This window comes from Schistocerca nitens, chromosome 7 (genome assembly GCF_023898315.1).
Source record: "Schistocerca nitens isolate TAMUIC-IGC-003100 chromosome 7, iqSchNite1.1, whole genome shotgun sequence".
Lineage (NCBI taxonomy): Eukaryota > Metazoa > Arthropoda > Insecta > Orthoptera > Acrididae > Schistocerca > Schistocerca nitens.
Window position 1 is genome coordinate 409,465,253 of NC_064620.1, and position 18,390 is coordinate 409,483,642.

General features: G+C 41.0%; 1 protein-coding gene across 1 annotated transcript in view; it reads right to left on the bottom strand.

The window, feature by feature from the left end:
* The window catches only part of LOC126195214 (ATP-binding cassette subfamily G member 4-like), a 299,475-nt gene that overhangs the window by 12,623 nt on the left and 268,462 nt on the right, over positions 1–18,390 (bottom strand). Inside the window, exons 10-11 of the mRNA XM_049933733.1 lie at positions 13,594–13,694; positions 13,357–13,512 (exon numbers count right to left, since the gene is read on the bottom strand). Coding sequence (XP_049789690.1) covers positions 13,357–13,512; positions 13,594–13,694 — 257 coding nt within the window. The remainder of the gene's footprint in view (positions 1–13,356; positions 13,513–13,593; positions 13,695–18,390) is intronic.

Below are 18,390 nucleotides of genomic sequence, written 5' to 3' on the forward strand. Positions count from 1 at the left end.
GGAAGTAAAACACCAAAGAAAGCAGAAATCAGCATCAGAGGACAAAAAATAAAAATCTTATCAGACTTTAAACACCTAGGAGTGACATTGCAACCAACAGCCAAATGCTTCACAAAACATACAACAGAATGTGAAGCCCAAGCAATAATAGCATTACAAGACATCAAAAACATCCGCCTACTCAGTCTAGAAACAGCCATGAAATTATTCAACACAAAAATCTTGCCAATCCTGTCTTCTGGGATGGAGATTATTTGGGACCACCTGACAGAAAAAAATCTAGAAAAACTAGAAAAGGTAAAATCAACCTATCTAAAAAGAGCACTAGGTCTCTCAAAGACAACAAGATCTAGACTAGTGTACCTGCTAGCGAGAGAGACATTCCTAATTGAAGACATCAGACTTCGATATATCATGCCACACACTAGGGCTTCCAGAAAGCAACTGAAGATCATGAAGGACAAACGAGAAAAAATATGGCTGCGGTTCTATGGCACCGAAGCAATGAAGAACCGCTCGTGGACAGCACCAAACTTCAAACAGCGACATGTCATAACTAGACTTTCTATTCACGGCTTTCATCATCTAATCTGCAAAAACAAAACTTATCATCACCCAACCACAACATGTTTATGTGAACTGTGTAACGAAGCCTGTGAACGATATCACACAGAACTGTGCACTAAAAGAGTGAAATTGATAAATGAATATGCAAAAATGTAAAATGTAAATGTAAAATGTTAAGCAAAGTAACTGTATATGGCTATTTGGCTGCAGTTGTATTTTAAAAAATAATAATTTACTGAATAATAATAATAATAATAATAATAATAATGCTTTATTCAACTTTGAATGATTCATTGTATATGTATAAAAACAGGTTACAATTCCTGATACATAACACAATAATTCATTCTTCTGAATATGTCACTGATTAACAAAATGATTAATTACAGATAAAATGGTTTGCTTAACACTATTTACATATTTTTTCAAAGCAGTTCTTATTTACATGTAAGTATGATATTCTTCTAATGTGTAAAAGAAAATGTCTTCAACTGAAATTTAAGCTTCATTGTGGGAAAGGTCATAACTGTACTGGGGAGTGCATTGGCTAATTTTAAACCTGCATTCTGTGAAACCTTTTTATAAAGTGGTGTTCTGTAGCTGCTGATGTAAAAGTTTTCATTATTTCTGGTATTGTGCCAATACAAATCAGAACAAATGTTGGGCCATAGTCTTTTAACATGCAATATGGATTTTAGAATGTACATGTTTATTATGGTTAACATCAGATTTTTGAAACAAGTGATTGCATAATTCCTCATATTTTGCTCCACAGATGATTCTTATGGACCTTTCTTGAAGTAGCAATAGCTTATTTAGATTTGTTTTGGATATTGCACCCCAAATTTCTGTTATGTAATTCAAATGAGAGGAAAATATAGCATGATACGCAGTCTTTAGGACAACAGTGTCTTTACAGAACTTACTAACCATATTAATTGCAAATAGCTTCTTAGGCAGCTTACATGCTGAAGTGTCCACACGTGTCTCATCTTAGATTGTTTTGAATTGTTCAACCAAGGAATTATACACTAAACACCTTTTTTGCTAATTCATATCAATGTGTAATTTAACTGCACTATTAAAACTACTGTTGTGGAAATCCATGAGACATGTTTTACAGTACTTACATTTAAGAGGCTTTTATTAAAGTACTGAACAATTTCATTTGTCACATTATTACACTAGGTCTGTAGTTCATTGACCAATTCCTTTCCACACACAATGGATGTATCATCTGCATAAGCAACTACTTTGGAACTCCGAGTGCAATATTTTATGTCATTTACATACATCAAAAACAAAAGAGGACACAATACCAAGCCCTAGGCCACTCCATATTTTATATTAGTGATTTTGGATTTGTGAACACCACTTTCTGTTTTAAGCAGTAAAAACTGTTTTCGGTTACTCATGTACAACCTTATTAGGTCATGAGCAGTGCCTCTGAAGCCAAAGTTGCATAGTTTATCTAAAATTATTTACTGCTATACACAGAGGTGCAAATACATTTTGTATACACATTTTTAATATGTTGCCACCATGCTGTGCAGAAGCAGCAGATTTTAAAGAGCTGATGATATTCATTATTTCCTAGTAGTTTGTCTGGGCTCGATACATGCTATGCACAGATGGATGGCAGAATCTGCAAAGCCTTTCTTGTTTTTGTTTCTTTTATCACAGTCAGTTCTTTTGTGTCCAAGTTCACCACAGTTACGAATTCTGCTTGTGACTTTTGGCAACATTTGTGAAAGTAATTTTCTATTCAGTTTTTCCACAACTGAAGTCAATTCTGTACAAATTTTGTCCAAGTCTACAGCTGTTTTCTTCCTCAAATTTGCATGTTTACTTTTGTGAGCTACGAGCAAATTTTTCTCAAAACTTGACTTTGGATTTTCCATGATTAATGTCTCAATTGCAGTTACAAAGTTATCACATTTTTGTGGCACTGAAAACAAAGGATGCCACATACAGCATCAGTTTCTTCAGAAGTTGCAACTGTCAACCAAAGTTCAAGTATCAACCTGTCAGATTTTAAGAAATGCTTACTCAGTATACTCTCTACTGGTTTGAACCTCAATTGTTGTAACTATCTACAAAGAAGTAACTGATTTTTTGATGCTTTTTCTTTCAAATGTATCGCACAAGTTTTTCCACATTTGAAATGCTCCATTACAGTCTTTCACATATTCCAAATGGCTACACATAATTCATTTTGCTTTCCTTGAACAACATTTTTAACCATGTTTAGTGAGATTTTTGAGTCGTTTGTCTTTCTCAATCCATTCCTTTTCCATATCACTGTCTAGAAACTTCATTTGTTCTGTGTATTCTTGTTATAACTTCAAGTTGAACAAATGTATTTCAAGGACGATGCAATACATGAAAGTCGCAGATCAAGTAAACAAAGTAAGACGTGTGTACACTTTAACAGTCAAATCATAACTGAGTCCGAGTCTAGCGGCTGCTGGCTGGCTGGCCGCTTAGGTGGCGCTGCTGCTGCATGGCTGGCAGACAGCGTCGCATGTAGAGGACACGCGTAACTGCGTGGCGGCACTTTGAAAGATCGGCGAGTCACAACACTTTTTTCCCTTTGAAGTTTTTGCACAAGTCTTGATGGAGGTGGCCTGTACATTGCTAACATCCATAGGTGTTGTTTGACTGGCCGTAAAGTCTCGAGGAGGGGGCTTCCCATACGGACAGAAGTGTCCCCGATTGTAACAGGTCGAGATGACAGGAGACGTGGGGCTCGAATCTGCTTGGGCCCTGTGCACCAATCTGCCCGTTGTGGCAAGTTCGGTTGTTATAATAGGAGACATGGGCGATGTGTCCACGTCCATAGTAGAAGGAGGTGAGTAGAGTTGCTCCGACAGATGATGGTCATCTGGTTCCTGCATGGGCACGTCTCCTGGTGGCGTCAGTTCTTGTGCTGGCACCGATATGATGGTGAGAGGACTGTGTGGTGAGTAATGAGAGATTCCAGGATCCTGAACCTCATGTAGAGCCGAAGGTGGTGTAGCGGCATCCAGAACAGGCGTTGCTGGCACACGAGGCCGAAGCTGGTCCGAATGACCCACTGCAACACTCGTGTCCGGCTGGATTTTATACAGGCGTTGGTCACGGTGTCGTAAGATGTGGCCAGGATTCCATTTTGGCCACCTGCCATATCCCTGTACCCATACAAGGTCGCCAGTGGTGAACCACCCAAGCCAAGGCACCCGCGGCCGTGAGGTGGAAGGCAGCAGAAGATGAAGTAGCGTGCGGGGCTGTCGGCCATGTAAAAGCTCAGCCAAGCTGTGGCCACCCATGGGGGTGAAACGGTAAGAAGCCAGAAATTGGAGAAGTGCATCATCAGCAGCAGAAGAAGTCAGGAGTTTCCTCATCTGAGCATTAAATGTGTGGACCAGTTGTTCAGCCTTACCATTTGACTGTGGATGGAACGGAGGGGCCACGACATGCATGACGCCGTGACGGGCACGAAAATCCGCAAAATTGGAAGAGGCAAATTGCAGACCATTATCAGTAACAAGAGAAGAGGGAAGGCCTTCCAAAGAGAAAATGCGAGCTAGAGCATTGGTGGTTGCCACAGTGGTGGGCGACGTGCAACGGACAATGAAAGGAAAGTTAGAGTAGGCGTCAATAACGAGAAGCCAATAAGTACCTAAAAATGGTCCCTTGAAGTCAGCATGAATACGCTCCCAAGGCTTCTCAGACGAAGGCCACGGTGACAAAGATGACTTCGGGGTGGCGGCCTGTGACGCACAAGGGCCGCAGGCAGCGACAATGTGTGCCATTTCAGAGTCGATGCCGGGTCAGTACACATGACGGCACACCAGAGATTTTGTGTGAGAGACTCCCCAGTGCCCTTGGTGAAGGAGGCGCAAGACTGAAGCACGCAAATACGCAGGTACCACAACATGCAGCGTAGCATTTTTGGTGGAAAGGAGGATAACACCATCCCTAGCCGTGAGGCAGTAACGCAATGTGTAGTAATTCCGCAACAGATCAGAAGTCTTAGCGGATGGATGATCTCGCTAACCCTTCTGAATACAGCGTAAAACCCGGGAGAGGTTAGGGTCAGAACCCGTAGCAGCTGCCAGTCGGTCTCCGGTGATGGGGAACCCATCCACAACCCGCTGCTCGGCAACATCCAGGTGGAAACACAAAAGTTCGTCCCTATCGAATGCCAGATCAGGACCCATGGGAAGGCGAGACATTGCATCAGAATTCACATGTAGAGCCGTCGGCTGGAAATGAATCTCATAATTGAAACGAGACAAGTAAAAAGCCCAACACTGGAGGCAGTGTGCAGCCTTGTCGGGAGTGACGTTGATGGATGAAGCAAGGAAACAAGTGGTTTGTGATACATAACAAGATGAAATTTGGATCCATAGAGAAAAGCACCAAACTTATGAGGAGCATAAATAATGGCCAAAGGTTTTTTTTCAATTTGAGAATACTTTTGTTGGGCATCCGTGAGTGTTTTCGAGGTGTAAGCAATGGGTTATTCAGAACCGTCAGAAAAATGGTGCGCAAGGACTGCACCGACACCGTATTGAGAGATGTCCGTGGCAAGAAAAAATATGTTGGCCAGGTCAATCAGTAGCCAGGCATGGGGCCTGTTTCAGCATAGTCTTCAATTTCTGGAAAGCCGCATTGCATGACGCGGACCAGTGAAAAGGCATGTTTTTATGCAACAGGCGATGCAATGGCTGAGCCACTGAAGCAGCAGATGGTAAAAACTTGTGATAGTATGCTATTTTCCCCAAGAAGGCCTGCAGTTTCTTAACAGATGTAGGGCAATGAAGGGCATCGAATGCAGCGACAGTTTGCTGAAGTGGACGAATACCATCCCAAGAGAGTTGAAACCCCAAATACGTGATAGATGCCTGAAAAAATTTTTGTTTCTGAAGATTACGCTTAAGACCAGCAGTCTGTAAGACATGAAAAAGTGTGCGGAGATTTTGAAGATGTTCGTCAGTGGTGGAGCCAATGACAACAATGCCGTCCATGTAATTTATACACCCAGGGACAGTGAGAATTAATTGTTCCAAGAATCATTTAAAGAGAGCAGGGGTGCTGGTAACCCCGAATGGCAATCGTTGGTATTGATAGAGGCCGAAAGGCGTGTTAAGGACCAAGAACTGCCAAGAAGCAGCATCGAGAGGAAGTTGATGATAAGCTTCTGACAGGTCAAGTTTAGAAAAATACTGGCCTCCAGCCAGTTTAGTGAACAATTCTTGAGGTCTAGGCTTAGGGTAAGTGTCGATGAGGCATTGAGCATTTACAGTGGCTTTGAAATCGCCACAGAGACGAATATCACCATTTGGCTTAGCAACGACAATGACAGGAGAGGACCACTCACTGGAAGTGACAAGAAGCAAGACCCCAGAAGCAATGAGACGATCCAGCTCCCGTTTGACCCGATCACAAAGGGCCACAGGAATGGGCCGAGCCCGAAAAAACTTAGGCCGAGCAGTGGGTTTGAGCGTGATATGAGCTTCAAAGTTGTTTGCACGGCCTAACCCAAGAGAAAAAAGGGATGAAAATGTCATTGACAAGGAATCCAATTGAGCATAAGGAATAGCACCAGAGATGATATTGACAGAGACATCTGTGGAGAACCCAAAAACGCGAAAGGCATCGAAACCAAAAAGATTCTCCGCATTACTATGGTCGACCACAAATATGGGAACAGTGCGAACGACAGGTTTGTAAGATACCTCAGTATCAAATTGTCCCAAGAGAGAAATCCATAATTGCCAAGTGACAGGTGACAGGATTGGAGAACCCAACTGAAGATACGTCTGAGAATTGATGTTAGTAGCAGCAGAACCAGTATCCACCTGCATGCGAACATCCCGACCAAGTATTTGGACAGCGAGGAATAACTTCCCTGAAAGGGAAGAAGTACAATTGACTGACAACACAGAAGCAGAATCAGCGTCATGTTCATGAACATCAGGTATGCGGTCGGATTTGCAAATGGATGACACATGACTCTTTTTTTTTGCATTTGTGACACACAGCCCAACGTTGTGGACAATCCTCTCATGAATGTTTCGTAAAACACCATGGACATGAAGGAAGTTGCCGTGGGGTTTGCTGCAGTTTCTTAGAGGTTTGTTCATGGTTAGGCCGAGGCTGCACTTGGGAGCGTACTGTGGCCATGTCGGCCAGCGGGGACACGCCGCACGCTTCATCAACAGCGTACAGAGATTGTACTTCCCCGACGTCACCCCATGCCTCTATTTGTGCTCCAGCGGCGCGAGAAATTTCAAAAGACTGGGTGATGGGTAGGACTTCATCTAGAGTCAGATTTGCCAACTGAAGGACACGTTGCCTAACGTCTTTGTCGGGCGCCAACCGGATAATAGCATTCCATACCATGGAATCAGCGTAGGATTCTTTGTGAACTTCAGTAACAAATTGACACTTTCTACTGAGCCGTGAAGTTCAGCAGCCCAAGCACGATAGGATTGTTTCAGTTGTTTTTGACAATGATAAAAGGTAACACAAGAGGCTACCACATGCATATGCTTTTGAAAATAGACACACAGAAGGGAGCACATTTCAGCAAAGGACAAAGACGCAGGATCTTTCAAAGGAGCCAATTGTGACAACAACCGATACATTTGAGGTGAAATCCATGAAAGGAACAGAGACTTACATGTTTGGTCGTCCGTGACATAAAATGCCAAGAAGTGCTCTTGAAGACGTTTTTTGTAATCAGACCAGTCTTCTGCCATCTTGTCGGAAGGAGGAAAAGGAGATAGAGGCAACGACGAGAGACGCCCCGCATTGGATGCCACGACGAAATCACGAATCACATTTGTGAGAAGCGTTTGCTGTTCTATGATACCTTGCAATAGTTGCTTTAAAGTAGCCATGGAAACCTGTGGGTCAATGATGAAAAAGAAAAATTCACTACCTCGTCGCCAATTGTTATAACTTCAGGTTGAACAAATATATTTCAAGGACGACGCAATACATGAAAGTCACAGAACAAGTAAACAGAGTAAGACGTGTGTACACTTTAACAGTCAAATCATAACTGAGTCCAAATCTAGCGACCGCTGGCTGGCTGGCCGCTTAGGTGCCACTGCTGCTGCCTGGCTGGCAGACAGCGCCGCATGTAGAGGATGCACGTAACTGCACGGAAGCACTTTGAAAGATCGGCGAGTCACAACAATTCTTCTGCAGTGAGATCCAGTAAACCTAGTTTGATTACCACAACCAGCATTCAAAATTTTCAGTTTCCAAAATTGTTTCCGTTGAAATATGGAACTCGACATTTGCCTTTGTATTCTTTCAGCATTTTGTCATTCCAAGCTGATGAACCAGAAGTACATATGTACAGTACCACTTGCACAGTACTTAAGTTCATGGGAATAGGTGTCTCCCCAAATGAACTGCAATAGATATTCTTTCAAATATATGAACAGTTAACCATAATTGTTTGAAGGCATTACACATGAACAAATTTGAGGTATGGCTGTGGGCACCTGCATGGCACGATCTTATGCCAAACTATTCTTTCCAGACTCCTAGCATCTCCCGAAGTCTCACTGTCTGGCCACAGTGGAACATTCCCCTCATAATACAGTACCACCCAGGACTGGTGCAACTGAATTACATTCTCCGCCAGGGTTTTGACTATCTCTAATCTTGCCCTGAAATGAGAAATGTCCTGCTCACTATCTTTCCCACCCCTCCCACACTGGTATTCGACTGTCCACTGAACCTACACAATATACTCATCCATTCCTACACAAACTCCTGCTCCCAACCCCTTACCTCAGGGCTCATATCCCTCTAAAATACCTATGTGCAAGACCTGTCCCATACATCCTCCTACCACCACCTACTCCAGTCTGGTCACTAATATCACCTATCCCATCAAAGGCAGAGCTACCTGTGAAACCAGTCATGTTATCTACAAGCTAAGCTGCAACCACTGTGCTGCATTCTGTATGGGCATGACAACCAACAAGCTGTCTGTCCACATGGATGGCCACCCACAAACTGTGGCTAAGAAACAAGTGGGCCACCCTGTTGCTCAGCATGCTGTCCAACACATCATCCTTCATTTCAATGATTGCTCACAGGCTATGGTCTACTTTTGACAAACACCTTGTTGGCCAAAAGCTTATCTGTGACAGTCTTTTTGTTGTGCCGATCTGCAGCTCAGTATCTCTGCTATATGGTGAGTAGCAACTTTCCTTTTCATAATATTGTTACATAATTGTTCTTTGTTTGTGTTGTTGTTTCTAGGTACTTTCTGTTGATAATAGTATAGAGATATCTTATATGTGATTATGGTAATTTGGCTGCATAATCAGTGACTGCCAGACAAAAACAGCTCATGAACAGAAAGTAAATCTTTTGTGCATTATTTTTTCATAGTTATGGAAGAAGTGGTGAAATTTTTGTGGGTAGCTGATCATGCACACAGCATATTAGACAAGGCATTTGCAGCAGCTACTGAATCAATGGATACTGATGCCACAGCTGCCCATAATAGTTAGCCGTCAGAATAATGTACAAATTGTTACATAGTGATATTATTTCAGCAAACACTGAGTACTGCTGGATCTCATTGAGATTTGCAAACCCCATTAGAAAAATGTCTCACCAATTGCAGACATTGAAGCTTGAGATGAATCCAGACTGACTGCCACGGACGTGGTGTTCTAGTAATTGACCAGCTCAGAACCATACCCAAGCTCAAGATACTGCATTGACCATCTGTTAATGTCATATATGGTTTGGGCTACAGGCCAGAAAGTGTACAAGTCTGTGTGATCATCCAAATGGCAAGAGTAGTGCACAATAAGTGCCATGGACTGTGATGTCTCCAAGTGGTGCAAAAGGTGTATGAAAACACTGGCTAACAGTAGTTTCCAGAATACAGTGCAATTTTAACATACCTGTGAAGACTACAGAACTACCTGTCTTTGTAAGTCAGTTGGCAGTTCAACAGAAATGCATATGAATATCTCTGTAGTTGTTCATTGCTGAAAGATGATCTGGGTTAGTATTTCTGGTGGACACTGATTCAGAAGTCAGCACTCTGCTGACCTTGTATGCATTAGACATGAAAGACCAGAGCCACTGCAGCTGTCAACCTTCAATAATTCTAGTATCAGGATGCTGGGCTGCAAGAAACTAATAACTGACTTTGGTTTTGCTGCTGCTTTCAAGTGGATGTTTGTAGTGGCAGACTTTCCCCACCTATTTTGGAAGCAGATTTCCCTGCAAATTTGGCATTGTCGGTGGATTTGGCTGAGGCCTGACTTCTAAGTGGATCCAGCAGCAGCAAAATGCATCAGATTTTAAACAACTGTGCAATTGTAGGATACATCAGATCAGCAACATACATCAACAGATTGTTCTACAGGTATTGACCCTGCAACATGGTATATATCACAATACATTGCACTATATACATATAATACCAGGACTGCCAGTTGTGTGGCATGGCTGTAGAATTGTGCTAGATAAAATACTGGAATTTAAAACTATTTTTGAAGAGATGTTGTGTTCTGGTATTATGCGGCATTCAGAGGGTGCCTGGGCATCTCCACTATATTTGGTAAAGAAGAAAGATGGTACGTGGCACCCTTCTTGGGATTACTGAGGATTAAATGCCAGGACCATTCCTGACACAAACATCCGACTCCACACATTCAAGACTTCACATATGCTTTGGAAAGCACAACTGTTTTTGGTCCTGGATTGCCACAAGGCCTGTAAGAAAATTATTGTAGCATCTATGTGTGTTCCCAAGACAGCAGTGTCATTATTTTCAGCCTATTAAAGTTCTTGCAGATGCATTTCAGACTTAAAAATGTTGCTCAGACCTGGAAAAGGTTCATTGATGAAGTGCTGCAGGGATGCTGCTTTGCTTTCCATATCTCAAAAACATGTTTGTAAACTCTGCTGATGCACCATCACACGTCAGACAGGTGGCTGAGGCACCGCAAAGAGTACAAGACTGTAGTGTGGTACTGATTGAAGACAGATACTTGGTGGGTAAAAGTGAAGTGACATTTCTCACATGTAGAGTTTCATATGATGCAATCATCCTATTGCCAGAAAAGTGTCTGAGGAATTATCACCAACTATGATGGCTACTAGGCATGGTGAATTTATATCGCTGCCATTTAGCAGCAACAGCAGATATTCAGGCAACTCTTTCCATCAACTGCACTAAAGGGAAGCAATTGCTGACATGAACTTTAGTGATGGATGAGGCCTTTTGCACTTTGCAAAAGAGTCTTAAGCAAATAGTATCACTCACCTACTTGGTACCAGCTGCACCTTTAGGTATGGTGGTTGATGGCAGACTGCAACTGGGGCCACGCTACACCAGAAAGTGGACACTTGTTGGTAGCCATTAGTTTCTTTCTAAAGAAGCTACTGCCATGGCAACTGAACTGAAGTGCCCACAATAGGGAATTGTTGACAATTTATGATAGTGTGAAGCACTTTTACCCTCATGTAGAAGTCCACACAGTGACGATTTACATGATTCCAGCAGGTCAAGGTACCATGTTGCAGTGTCAAATCATGGTGTGATGTGTCGACAGGTGCTATGGTCCTGTACCACACAATTTCACAGGACAGTGTTTGACAGTTGCACAACCTGGTCCACCAAGAGGCAAACACCACTGTTTAGATAATAATGGAATGTTTCATGTGGCCATCAGTTAAGAAAAATGCTGGCAACACTGTCAGTGGCATAATGTGGGACATTATGTCCATGCTGAGGTTGGGCATTTTTCAGGTATGTCAGTGATACTTGAACATATCCACCTTGGCACTATGGGCCCCCTACCATCTTATGACTGCTACAGATCCTTGCTCACATCAGTGGACAGATGCCCAAGATGGGCTGAAGTCATGCCCTACTGGACATATCAGCCAGGACAGATGCAAAGACATTCGTCACATAGTGGTTTATGCACTTCGACTGTCCCCTGCACATTACAACAGACCAGGGCCGGCAGTTTGAATCTCTGCTGTTCAACAGCCTGGCTAAACTGTGCAGATTCAAGCACTATCATACCACCAGCTGCCACCCAGCCAGCAAAGGTACGGTGGAGAGGTGGCATTGCATGCTGAAAGTAGACCTCATATGCATCTAGAAAGTTGGATTGAAGTGTTCCCTCTGGTATTGTTTGGGTTACAGACAGCTTACAAGGCCAATATTGGCACCTCAAGGACTGAAATAATATACAGAGAGCTGTTAAGGACCCCAATGGAGTTTCTTACCTCTGCACCACTGCCAGACCAAATGGAGTTACCTTATTGGCACAGAGGACTGAGGAACACATGGCAAATATTCAACAATCAACAGCTGCACATCATGGCTCATATCCTTTTCTCCTGCACAAGGCACTAACAGATGTTTTGTACATCATGCTGAGCACTGATTCCACACAGATACTTCCTCAGCTACCGTATACGGGACACTACTAGGTTTTCCTGTGAAGTAAACATACACTTGAGATTCTGCAAAACAGGAGGGCCAGCAAAGTATTAGTGGAAAGATTGAAACCAACATGGGTAATGCTGTCTCCATCTTCAGACAAAGTGGAGAGCAACATTGGGAGGGGGGCATGGGGATGACACTCCTGCAACACACAGGTAGCAGACATGAAATCAGTCCAGGGCAAAACACACTGGCCTCACAGGTGACCACTCCTCTCACCAAAACATTGCAGCCAAAGATGGTTAGCCCAAGAGCTAGCAGAGTTGTCAAATTCTAGTACCCCTACATTCCCAGTGCTCTACTCTTTACAGGTAGGGGTGTGTGGGAATAGGTATCCAACAGATGAGACACAATATGTACTCTCTGGAATGTGTGAATGGTGAACCATAATTTTTCTTCATTTGTGTTGTTGTTCATAATTACTTTCTGTTGATAATGAACTGGAGATATCTTATATCTGGGTATGATTATTTGGCTACAAGTTTTAAACTTTTAACTATTTATTTTCTTTCTCTGGGCCCACAAATTATTGAGAAAACTGTTAGCAGTGTGTGGCTGCAAGCAAAAAGCAAAATGACACAAATAAGCTCTATAGCCAAGAAGAATCAATTTAATGAATACTTAAGAAGATCCTAAACTCTATTACATACTAAAACACTGTCTTAACACATAAACACAAGATATGGTGCCAACCTTTGAATCTCTGTTCTATATTCCTAAAATAACCTCATAGTTGATGATAAATATAAACTCAATAAGATCATCACACCTGACCAAACATTATTCAATGTACTTTTGGTGGATTATGCATTTCAGTGACCTATGTTAATGTAGTCATATCTGAGTCTAAATGCTAAATGAATTTGATAAATACAGATAATGACACATCCAGCGAAATGTTCACGGTTTACACAACGGTGCCATCTGGGAAAAAAAAGAGAGACTGATATTTCTGCCTCTTTATCTTTGCATTTCCCCTTTCCTCTTTCTGAAAATTGTCTTCCCTGTCACCATTTTATCTAATTGTCCCATTCCCTTCAGCCAGTTGTTAAGCTTGTCTCTCAACATGTGCAGAATTGCTGAAATCAGTGTTAAGAATGGCAGGGTTATCAGTTACACAGATGCTGTGACAGTATGTCATTTAGTTTTAGACTATGGTTTCATTATTTGTTCATCATTTATCTGATGAATGTTCAAATATGTTTTATTTGTCATTTCATTTAGTTTCTTGTTATATGACTGATGAAATATGTTGTACCTGATTTCCCAGTAACATAAAATTAATATCTTACCTGAGGACGAAATATACTGCCAAAAAATAATCCATAACTCTCTGAAACAACTGATACAATTAAGAACAGAAGTGTGTACCACAGGAATCTGTCCAGTTCCAAGGGTTGTCCAGCAAGGAAATATGAGAAGAAGACATAGACAACAGCCACTCCATGCTGTAAAAAATGTACGTATGAGACAACTGTGTCAGATATTTAACATTTCTAGTCAAAAGGGTAGTAAGGAACTGTTAATACCATGAATGGCAGTCTTGCAGTTGTCACTGCAAACACATAGGAATTCAAAGAATACCAGCCATTTTTACATTCACGCTTCACCAGGGTGACCTCAGATGGATCTGCAACAACAAAATTCAAATCAGCATCATAGGGATTGAACACAGCAATGAAAACAAAATATCTTAAACAGCCTCAATATATATTTTCAAGCAGTGAGGGGAAGGGTGGTTAGAAGTTAGGACAACCTACAAAATCAGAAATCAACATATACATACACATTTAGCACAAAAAACCCTAGTACACATAAATTTTAAAAAAGACTATTATCTTGAGCTCTCACTCAATTTCACGCATTTTACTGCCACAAAATTACACTTGAACACTGTTGTGCCTCAACAAATTTTAAAACAAGACTTCTAAAAAGGACTCTAAAAAAATTAAATTGTCAATTTCTATTTTATACTGAAAAATACAAGCTGTACCAGCTACATTGCAATGTATTATATACTTTTTCATATGAAATCTGTAATTGGATGGAGGGATCCTTGTTAGGGGAAACATTGCATGTTATACTGGACAGATGATCACTCACAGGTCTAGAAGTGACTTCAAGTGTTCCTATAGGAAGTGTGTGAGGGTGCTTCTGTTCATGTTGTATATTAATGATTTAGCGGACAATATTTATAGTAACCACACTGAGTGGTCAATGGGTACAAAAATTAGATGGAAAAATTGCTAGTATTTTGGACAATATCCTTCTTCCGATGGCTTGCTGTCAATGCCATTACATTTATTGACTATGAGGTGGAGGTGATTGAATATGCAAGCAAGATGGTGTAAATATTATGGTAGCACAGAAATTAACAGCGTGGACTGGTAGAAAAGTATTGGCCTCACAGAAAAACCAGCAAAGTGCACACATTAAGTATGTGTTTAGGGAAGTCTCCCCCAGGCTGTTGTCAAGCCATGCCTCCACAATATCTCTCCTTCCAGGAGTCCTAGTCCTGCAAGTTTCACAGGAGGGTTTTGTGAAGTTTGGAAGGTAGGAGGTGAGGTACTGACAGAAGTAAAGCTCAGTCAGTAGAGCACTTGCATGTGAAAGGCAAAGGCCTGAAGTTCAAGTCTCAGTTCAGCACACAGTTTCAATCTGCTAGGAAGTTTCACTATCCAGCAGTTGTCAACCATGCTTGTGGAAGAATGGAAGACCCTACCACAAAAACTCTTATCAACCTTGGGGCCAGCATGTAAGCCCATTACATAGCATTCATTACTGTCCGTGATGATAGTACACTTGATTAAGGATCTGCCTTTTGCAATTTCTAAGGGACCATCATTAAGATTATTTTTATTTTATTACAGCATGTCCACATGCACCAATGAATAACCAGCAGTTGTCACCCATGCTGGCAGATGGATGGAACACCCAACAACAAGAACGTCTTACCAATCTAGTGTCCATCGTAGAAGCCCACTGCAAGGCATGTATTATTGCCCATGGTGATTGCACACTAGATTAAGGACCATGTCCCACTTATGTGACATTGAGGGGACCATAATTAATCACGGTAACTTCACTGCAATTACTGTCTTGGAATAAAAGTGTCATTTCTCTTAATCTAATTGCATATTTCTTTCAGTTACCCTCTGTACTATAATATATATACCTTGCTATACTGTACTTTACTATAATACACTATCTGCATAATACTATAGTGTACTGTAACACTTTTTTCAAAGTGTGGTCCAAGTTTCATCAAGATGCATTATTTGCTAGGGACACATCATGTGAATTTTACTTCTGTTCTTAAGTTTTTCATACCAGTATACTATGAATAGTACAACAAGTTACAGTACCAATTCTGCAAAAAAAAAAAAAAAAAAAAAAAAAAAAAAAAAAAAAAAAATTGAAAAACTTCACAGCTTTTACCTCATAGAACTGGGCTTAAGTCTAGGAAAGAAACTAACAGAAAAATTTCTCCTTAAGGGATTTGATTTAAAAAACTGCCAAAATGAGTTGTCATAGGCCACATAGTTTCAATACTGGCACACTGCATTAGAATTGTACGAAAGAAATATTGAATCGTAATTAGAGGGCCCAGTTACAAATCATGGATGTACATTATACTGTGAATAGATCCCATCACAGTGACAATTTTCAAGAAATATTGGCAAACAAAAGTGCTGGCCACCATTTAATTGTGCTATGCAGTGTTTTGTCATGTAGACATGTAGTATGTGACAGTGCTCCACTTGCTAGAGCGCTGGAGTTTACACCCTTCCAGCTTCCCATCCCCATTTCTTCAGCATAAACATGATAACCCTGCCATCCCCAATGGGTCTTCAAGTTGCACTACCGTGTCATACACATGCAATGCATCACTGTCTTGACCAACTGAATTGTACCTTTCATACAGGACAAGTAGCTGCAAGTGTGTGTGTGTGTGTGTGTGTGTGTGTGTGTGTGTGTGTGTGTGTGTGTGTGTGTGTGTGTGTATTTTCTGCACTTGTTACCTTGGAAAAAGAGTACCATCCAAAGGCGTAGCAATGTTTGCAGTGTTGTTAATGTCATTATCAACTGCTTGATGCCCAATAAGCATGGTGACTTGGTTTCTTTACCTCATCCATTACTTTTATTCCACTTAGTGTATTCCATTTTCATATTGTGAAGTGAGATTCTATCTAAAAAAAGGTGTAGAAATATACAATCATATTGTGACAGGATTTGAAAGAGGTATAAAGGCTGGCATCTTACTTTAAAGAAAATAGCTTAGCTCCTATGGCTCCAGTCACAACTGGTTCCAGTTAGATCATAGAAATGTCTGGCTGTGCCAGTTTGAGGAGATGTGAAGTGATGTGAAGGTAACATCTGCTCAATAATAGGTACAGTTGGTGGCATACTTTGGGTCATTGATAGGATGCTGGGAAAATTCAGTCAGCCTAGAAAGGAGTTTGCTAGCAAAACACTTACATGACCCATCCTGGAAAAACTTTTCACTTTCTGTAATGAAATGGCAGTGCTCTTTAAATGTGGATAAATGTAAGATAATGCATTTAATATAGAGAAAGAATCCATTAGTGTCCAATTACAATAACACCCTGAGCACATCACTTTAAGTAAGTACTATAACTAATACAAAGGAGTGATATTAAATGGCACAATCACATAAAACCAGTATTATGGAAGTAAATGAAAAACTTAGGTTTGCTGGAAGGGTTTTGGTGAGGTGCACTGCATCTGTAAGAGAAACTGCATACAAAACACTAGTGCAACCAATTCTAGAATGATTTTGTTCACAGCTGTAGTTCAACAGCTGCAGAATATTTCACAAAAGGTAAAAAGTCAGTCATCAGCAGCACCACAAAACATTTATTTAGTTCATTTAACTGGTTTCAATAGTTTAAACTGTCATCTTCAGAACTGAATCAGGGTCAAATCATCAGTAAGCCAATATCAAAAATAAAAATTGGATGGTTGTGTCCTACAAAGGATTGGTAAAAAATACACATACGAAGAAATTATGTTAAAAACAAATATACAAAGAATGAACAGCAGAAGTAAAGCAGGTTTCTTAAAACAGATGTAAAGTATTTAAGATCATGAGCCACAATATACCTTTGTTACAGAGTCAATAAAACAGAGTGACATCTCTAAAAATATATGACATGTGCAGGAGTGGCGAACAATTAACTATTAAATTTCATATCATACATAGTATATGCAAGAAAATTCAACCACTAAACTGCTGACACAAAGGGCTTTGAAGATGCTTATAGACAAAGTGGGAATGCTAGCATACATGCAGCCTGTAATATATTCTGCAACAGCTGAAACACAAGTATGCATTAAACCTTACAAAAACATATAAAATGTTTACTAGAAGACAGTAGCCATTGACCAAGCATTAAGCAAATAGACGTATAAAAATAACTTCATTATTATGTAAAGGGACCGAGCGAGGTGGCGCAGTGGTTAGACACTGGACTCGCATTCGGAAGGACGACGGTTCAATCCCACGTCCGGCCATCCTGATTTAGGTTTTCCGTGATTTCCCTAAATCGCTCCAGGCAAATGCTGGGATGGTTCCTTTCAAAGGGCACGGCCGACTTCCTTCCCTAATCCGATGAGACCGATGACCTCGCTGTCTGGTCTCCTTCCCCAAACCAACCAACCAACCAACTATGTAAAGGGATAAACAAAGGAAGGTAAACTGTTGAAATTTTATTATCATTTTACATTGGCACCATGGGCTGCTGGAGCACCACAATATGTTCAACTGTTCAGTATCATGGAGTTGAGGCTGACTGCTGGACATTCATTGGCAAGAAACATAAGTAAGTGAGCTGCAGTCTGGCTTCAATAGCGGTAAGTGGACACCACTGGGTTGAAGGCATGTGAGTGGCCCAGTGCTTGTTTACAAGCTGACTTTCTGTGTGGGAGTGTGCCTGTAGTGTATCTAGATGCTAAGTAAGACTTTGTGCGTGGGAACTAATAAACCTTGGTAGGTGCTTAGGAAGCATGTGATATAACCATAAACTACTACTTATTTTTAATGTGTAGCTGACACATGCTGTTTGAATAGCACTTTGTCCATGGTTTACCATCTTTTCCTAAACATTTTGTATGTTTTTTATATGTTTTAGTGCATACTTGTGCTTCAGCTGTCACAGGATATATTACAGGTTGTATGTACACTAGCATGCACACATTGTACATAAGTGTGTTCAATACCCTTCATGTCATCAGTTTGGTGATTAACTTTTCTCACAGGTACTATGTATGATGTGAAATTTATTTGCCACTCATCGCACATATCA